Source organism: Brassica oleracea, chromosome C9 (genome assembly GCF_000695525.1).
Source record: "Brassica oleracea var. oleracea cultivar TO1000 chromosome C9, BOL, whole genome shotgun sequence".
Classification (NCBI taxonomy): Eukaryota; Viridiplantae; Streptophyta; class Magnoliopsida; order Brassicales; family Brassicaceae; genus Brassica; species Brassica oleracea.
This window is the reverse complement of record NC_027756.1, coordinates 28,248,424-28,255,572: the sequence shown is the minus strand read 5'-3', so window position 1 is coordinate 28,255,572 and position 7,149 is coordinate 28,248,424. Positions and strand designations below refer to the sequence as shown.

General features: G+C 35.9%; 1 protein-coding gene across 1 annotated transcript; it reads right to left on the bottom strand.

Annotated features, from left to right (window-relative positions):
* Window positions 1-3,902: 3,902 nt before the first annotated feature.
* On the bottom strand, window positions 3,903-5,541 carry LOC106316329 (peroxidase 39). Its single transcript, XM_013754201.1, has 4 exons — window positions 5,279-5,541; window positions 4,851-5,045; window positions 4,590-4,752; window positions 3,903-4,500 (listed from the first exon to the last, which is right to left on the bottom strand). The coding sequence occupies exons 1-4, from the start codon at window positions 5,486-5,488 to the stop codon at window positions 4,088-4,090; spliced, it is 981 nt and encodes a 326-aa protein (XP_013609655.1). The 5' UTR covers window positions 5,489-5,541; the 3' UTR covers window positions 3,903-4,087.
* Between the last annotated feature and the right edge of the window lie 1,608 nt (window positions 5,542-7,149).

Genomic DNA, 7,149 nt, shown 5'->3' with positions numbered 1-7,149 from the left:
ATTGATTTTCAGACTTAATGCATGTGATTTGATGGATTTAATCATGAAAAACTATTTATATAATTTGATTTTGTGTAAGGTAATGGGAGTTTGTATTAGAAATAAGAGATTGAGATTATAAGTTAAGGAATTGTGGTTTTAGAATTTGGGGTTTAGAATGGAAAGAATAGATTGAGGTTAAAGGGAAGATGGGTTTGGGGTTTGGAATATATGAAGTAGAAGATAAGGAAGATAGGGTTTGGGGTTTGGGGTTTCGGATTTTAGGGATTTAAACGTAATCCTCGTAATTTCCTCGTAAAATAACGAGGAAATAACGACGGAATTAAAAATAAAGAACGCGGGACTCGTTTATTCTACGTAAGCGGAAATCGTCGTAAAGACCTCGTAAACGGAAAACGCAGGCCTTGCTATTTCCTCGTAAAATAAAAACACGGGAATTACTATTTCGACTCTAATTTGATTAATATTTGAGAAAAAAAAGAAGAAGAAAGATACTGGAATCACAGGTGGGAAGAAACAAGGCGAGACCTACGTAAGTCTAGCCTTGTCTCCGCCCACATGTGTTCTAGTATCTTTCTTCTCCTTTTTTTCAAATCTTTCTAATTTGAGATGCAAATTGGTGAGTAATTACCTCTGATTTGAGAAGTAGATTGGTGAGTTTTGAGAAGCAAACTGGTGAGTATTTATAGGAAATTTCGAAAACGCGGGCCTCCCTCATTCCTCCTAACTAAAAATGCCGGCCTCGCTAATTTCTTGTAAATGAACGAGGACGTTACGAGGAAACCAAACGCGGGACTCGTTAATTCCACGTAAGCATAAATCGTCGTAAAGACCTCATAACAAGAAAACGCGAGACTTGATATTTCCTCGTAAAATAAAATGTGGGCCTTTGTAATAGTGGAGAGGAAGTTGAGACGAAATGAAAGTGTCAGCGCTCGGGAGTATATATAATAGATTAGGTATCCTTGTAATTTCCTCGTAAATTTACGAGGAAATTACAAGGATACCTAATCTATTATATATACTCCCGAGCGCTGACACTTTCATTTCGTCTCAACTTCCTCTCCACTTCCTCTCTACTTCGTAGCAATGGTAACTCTCTCTAATTCCTCTCTAATTTGATTAGTTTATGATAGATTAGGTGGTTAGTGTAGGAAATTTAAATAGGTTTACGGATTTTATGTTAATTAGTGTTGATTAGGTGGTTAATATAGGGAATTTAGCTAGATTTATAGAAATTTTTTATTATAGAATTTGGTAATACTGTTGATGTTAACTTCAAAGATTAAATTTTTTTGAAGGGAATTCGAAAGAACATGCTTACTCTCCATTACAGAGAGATGTTCGGTTAGCCTGGTAGTCGTTTATACCCGCCTTCTTTGGCTCCCGATTCTTGTTCAGCTCTCGGTTCTTCGGGTCAGGAGACTGTCCCCGAGACTCAGTCTTCTCAGAGAGTCTCTTGGTCGTCTTCTTCTAGTGTACCATTGGTTCGTCATGTGCCTCCTCCAATGGCTCCTCCGACGATGCCTCCTCATGTGCCTCCTCCGATGGCTCCTCCGATGCCCGCCGAGATTCATCCCGATTTGATGGTGCCTCCAAGTGCTCCTTATTCGCAGTACACTGTCGAGGACCTTCTCGGTCAGCCAAGCAGAGAAGGTTTACCAGTCATAGACCCCGACCGACCGGACGGAACTTTGTGGTATGTTACATTAATTATTTTTTTAATTTTTTTTAAATTCTTTAAAACATTAATAAATAATTTATATTTTAAATTTGTTTTTTTTTCAGGTTTGGGGTTGACAATTGTCTTGCAACGGACGTAACCGACACGATCAAAGGTTACTTCTCCATGCCACATCCGAACTAGAAAAGGACGCTGATCTACGTCAAAAAGACGTGGTTTAAAATTTACGCTGTAAGTTACTATTAATTAATTATATATACTTTAAATTTTCATGATTTTTATATATATATATTTTTTTTTCACTAATTATTAATCTAATTTTTTTTACAGCAAAAATATAATTGCTCCACGGGGGTCAATGAGAGGGTGAGGAAAGCGTTTTACGCGAAGGCGAAAGTTCGCTTGTTGGAAACGGTCTCTAACTGGAAGGGTGACTGGATCGTGAAGGGGTATGAGCGTGGCAAACCCGCTGAGCTCACCATGGATGTGTGGGATGGCCTCATCCGTTATTGGCGGGATCCTGACTCCATCTGAATCGCCCAGTCTTGCTCTGCCTCCCGTAACACGGTAGATGAGCACGGCCACGGGCCGATGCTTCACTCTACGGGCCAAAAACCCCACGTCGGTGTCCGTTTGGAAATGGTAATTAAATATTTTATTTAATTAAATTTTTAATATATATATATTCTAACTTTCTTAAATGTTTTTTAGGCCAAAGAGACGGGACAACTCCCGTCTCTTTTGCAACTTTACGAGAGGACCCACAAGGAGCAAATCTTCAACGACTTGGTTGCTCAGGTTGACGACCGCCAGACCCAGCTGCCCCAGCAGTCCACCGACGGATTAGCCGTCACCTTATATACACTTGAAGTGCATAGGATTTACGAGGAGGTAAATTTTTTAAATTTTTAATTTTTTTTATTATTCATTTAATTTAACTTTAAATTTTTACTAACAATATTTATTTTTTGTTTTTAAGGTTGTCCCTAAGAAAAAGGGACGTACGTTGGGGATTGGTTCCGTCAACGATGTTCCGAGAGCGACATCGTCTTATGGTCAGACACGGGAAGATGAAGTCACTCAGCTGCGTAAATAATCCACTCAGCTGCGTAACGAGTTGGACTTGACGCGATCTGCGTTCACAGCTCGTGTGGGTGGAGTTGAGGGCTTCTTGGACGTTATAGCGACCACAAATCCGGAACGGGAGTCCTTGTTGAGGAACATGCGACAACAAAATCCCATTCCAGGCGAGTCATCATCCCACACACATGCTGAGGCGGATGTAGAGAGGAGGATTGATGAATTCTACCGGGCGATGAACGACCCTTAGTTCTTTTTTTCGGTTGTTGTATTATAAATTCAAAACTTATTTATGTATAAAATATTTTCGTATTGATTTTTATTTTAAATTATAATTTTATTAATAAAATAAATAATTTTAATTATTTTTTTAATTATTTTTTTAAATTCTGTAAAATAAAAAAACAAAGTAAATTCGTAGCTAAATTACGACTTATTTACGTGGAAACTTTACGAGGAAATGACGAGGAAGGTTAAACGAGTATTTTACGAGGAAATACTTTCAAGGTATTTACGTGTACTTTACGAGGAAATACTTTCGTGTAGTTTACGAGGAACTCCTTTCGAGCTATTTACGAGGAAATATAGCGACCTGCTTACGTGGAATAATTACGTGGTCTTTACGACGAAATGATGTACTTCGTCTTTACGACGAAATGTTTTCCTTGCTAAGTTACGACGAATTGGCGAGGAAATATGCGTTACGACGAACGAGTAACGGCGAAACATGTTTCCTCGCTAATTCCTCGTAAAGCCTCGTTTACGACGAATTCACGAGGAATACCGCCGTCGTTAATCTTATGTTTTCTTGTAGTGAATTTATTGTTTTCTTATAAATAGAAGAAAATCCTCATTAAATATTTTAGTACAAATTTTCAAAATATTATAAAATAAGAAATAATATAAACTTATTGTGTTGATTATGTTAAAATTTGAGAATCTCACATAAAAAAAAATATTTTTGTTTAAAGTTCTTATAATTTTAAGATATTCATAACTAAATATATACAATATTGGGAATATCAGTAATTATTTTTGTGTAATCCTCGAGAATTCTCTGTTGGGAATGATCTAAAAAAGCTAATGCTTACACGTATCTAAAATAATATTATTAGAAATGCAAATAAGTTTTCTTGGATAAAAGTGTAAAGAAGATTTTATTGAAAACAAATCGATTGAAATTTTAGTACAACGATTTCACAAACGTGAAACTTATTCGAAAACAACATTTTGGTCACATACACAAATACACATTTCGAAAATGTAAACACCCAAAATAGTAGAAAAAAACACCCAAATAAAAAGAAAATAAAAGAAAGGTTTTCAGTTAACCACTGAACAGGTTCTTCGGATCTCTCCATCCGACCCGGTTTTCACCCCGATCCTTCCCATTTTCTCCATAGACTTGCCGAACTCGACAAAGAAATCTTGCAGCGATCCTCCGGCGAAGCCTCTGACCTGACCCAACGCCGTGGGATCCTTAGTCAACGCCGCATCAGACTCAAAAAGCCCACGGCGTTTCAAGACGAGCTTGAAATAGCTAAGATCAAAAGTGTTTCTACTACCGGGATCCATTTCAACCTGTGTGGTATTGTCGGCAATAGATAAACATTTCCGTGACTTGAGATTGTCCGCATATTCGCTGTCGAGCGACGGATCTTGATCTCCTACGCCGGTAAAGTTGAAGAGACGGTTTGAGAAGGAGGAACAATGAGACACTCCAATTGTGTGCGCGCCTAAAACGTTTTAAACAACACTGCTTATATACCATAATAAATTTATCCCAAAATTTACTAAACCGAACCGGAAATGTTAGATTTCTTACCGGATAACAAGACAAGGTCTTTCACATCAAGTCCCTGGTTTCCAAATAGGGTAATCAGTGTAGTGAAGTTTCCGAAAGGAGGAGGAATATTGTTCAAAGCCTCGGTAGCATTAGAGATCCGTCCGTCTCTGCGTCCTGTTGGAACATTCCATGTTGGTCCACCCTAAACGAAAAGTAACCAAGATGGGTTTGCTATAGTTGTGGAGTTAATTAAATCAATTAAACGAGGTGAGTTTAGTACTTAATTATTAGTATACTTACAATGGCAGCAACAGAGTCTCTAGTAGCGAGAGTGATGATATCAGCGCATGAGACTACCCCAGGACACTTCCTCTCCAGAACAGTCTTCACTAAATCGATAAAGTCGAAACCTCTAACAGTTAGATTTGGAGGAGCAACCTTTTCCACTTGTTGGTTGCTCGATGTCGCGTTGATCAAGATCGAACCATCACAACCCTACAAATACCACAATACGTTTATTTATGTATCATACGCATATATGAAGAAATATACTATATGTTTAATGCATACGCAGCTTTTAATTTAGTAGTTTAGGACAAGAGTTTATACGTTGACGGTACGTATGACAATATGAGCTAAAATTTGTAAGCTAGTATATATATATATATATATATATATATATAATTTAGAATTTATGAAATATGATTGAAAAAATGAAGAATACATACCCGAACAAAGCAATCATGGAAATGCATCCTAATAAGGCCAGCAGCCAAAGATGGTACATTGCGGATATGTTGGTTGACAACAGCTTGTACGATCTTCTCTGCGTTAGGGCAAGTTTTATCGTAGAACCCTAGCTTCAGTTGAGCTTCTGAAAAGCTCACAAGCCCTAGAATCACAAGAATCGTCACAAAAACTAACCCGAATCTCGCCATTTTGTTTTACAAGACACTTATAAAGTATTAAACTCTCAATGGTTGGAGAATGATTGTTCCCAAGTTAGGATTATATATACTGTTGGTCGTGAGAGGACAAAGCAATGACAAGAAGAAAATAAGAAGAAAAAAAGCTAGTAACATGTTCTGTTTATTCCTATTCATCTTAAATTCCAATTATCATCATATAATTATTATGGCCTTGGATCCTTTCTTTTTGGTTAGTATCACTCTTACTATTTTTATTGTATTTTAATATAAATAGAGATTAGTTATGGTGCGCAATGTGCATATATGTACAGCCTGTTAAATGAGTTTTGATATTGGTTTACCAAATTGACTTGAACAAGATGGAATTCCTAGGTTAAACGTAATTCAAACCGAGCAGCATTTATTATTTGATTATATAGAAGAAGTTTGTTATTTTTATACATAACTTATTGGATTGAAGATGAATTGCGCATGCTTCATCTCTTTCTTTTTCATATACATACTTTGGATTTAGTTTTCAAGCCGTTATGTTCTTCCACTACAAGAATTCATTAAATTAGCTACGGACTGGCGAAGACATTTCCGTAGCCAAATTTTTTAGCTACAAATATAGCAATAGAACACATAATTTTAATTTTGTAGTTAAATCTGTGGCTAACTGTAGCAATCCGCAACTATATAGCTAGAGACGGATTCTGTTGGTCGTCTATAGCTAAATAGCTACGCAATAGCTAGAGATAAGTGGTTGCTAAAACTGTTCCATTTAGCAACGACTAGCTACAATCGTTTTTATTGCTAAATATCATCAATGTTTCTATTCTCACCATATCGTTGCTGTGACACAATACTATATATATATATATATAAATCATCAAGATAATAGAAATTATAATATTTTTTGTGTATATATATACGAATATCGATTAATTTTCAACGTAAATACCATTTATATTTTAAAATAATTTTTTAATCCTCACATATTGAAAAATAACACTAGTAGTGTAGTAAAACTAACGGTTAGACACATATGTTGGTTTAAGATTATTCACATATACTAATTGTTCAGAATTACAATCATATTGATCTACCGACTGTGGTTTTTTCTCGTCAGACTCATTTGGAGAGGGATGTGATAAACCTGACTGGAATTGTTAACTTGATGTTCCAACAACTCACTGCTTTGTGTGAAGCTAGAGGAGTCACAATACTTGAGGCTTGCCAATCAGCTAATCCATCTCCCCAACCCCACACACATACTTCTCCATTCGCATCTCCTAGCAACAACGAGGAGATTTGCCACGATTTAGCTATGTATTTTTTGTGATTATTTAATCTCGTTGTCACGATTTAGTCATGTATTTTTCGTGACTATTTATGAAACAGCCACAAAATTTTAAGGTTATTTAAACCCTAGCCCCTAAATAGATTTAAACCCCTAAACCCTAAATGAAAATCTTGAAACTCTAGTTTTAACCCAAATCATAATCACAACACTAAATATAATATTTTAAAACTTAAAAATTAAATCTTAACATAAGCTACCAATTTAATATTTTCAAAAATTAAATCTCAAAATTTACCCCTAACCCCATATATACTCAACTTAAAATTCATAAATATAATATTCTGTAACTCAGATCTAAAATCTTAAACAATAACTCTAAATATAT

Coding starts and splice junctions, on each gene's coding strand:
- LOC106316329 (XM_013754201.1), bottom strand. CDS start 5,488: ATGGCGAGATTCGGGTTAGTTTTTGTGACGATTCTTGTGATTCTAGGG. Junction 5,046..5,278: donor TCCATGATTGCTTTGTTCGG/GTATGTATTCTT, acceptor TGGTATTTGTAG/GGTTGTGATGGTTCGATCTT. Junction 4,501..4,589: donor AGACCTTGTCTTGTTATCCG/GTAAGAAATCTA, acceptor AAAACGTTTTAG/GCGCGCACACAATTGGAGTG.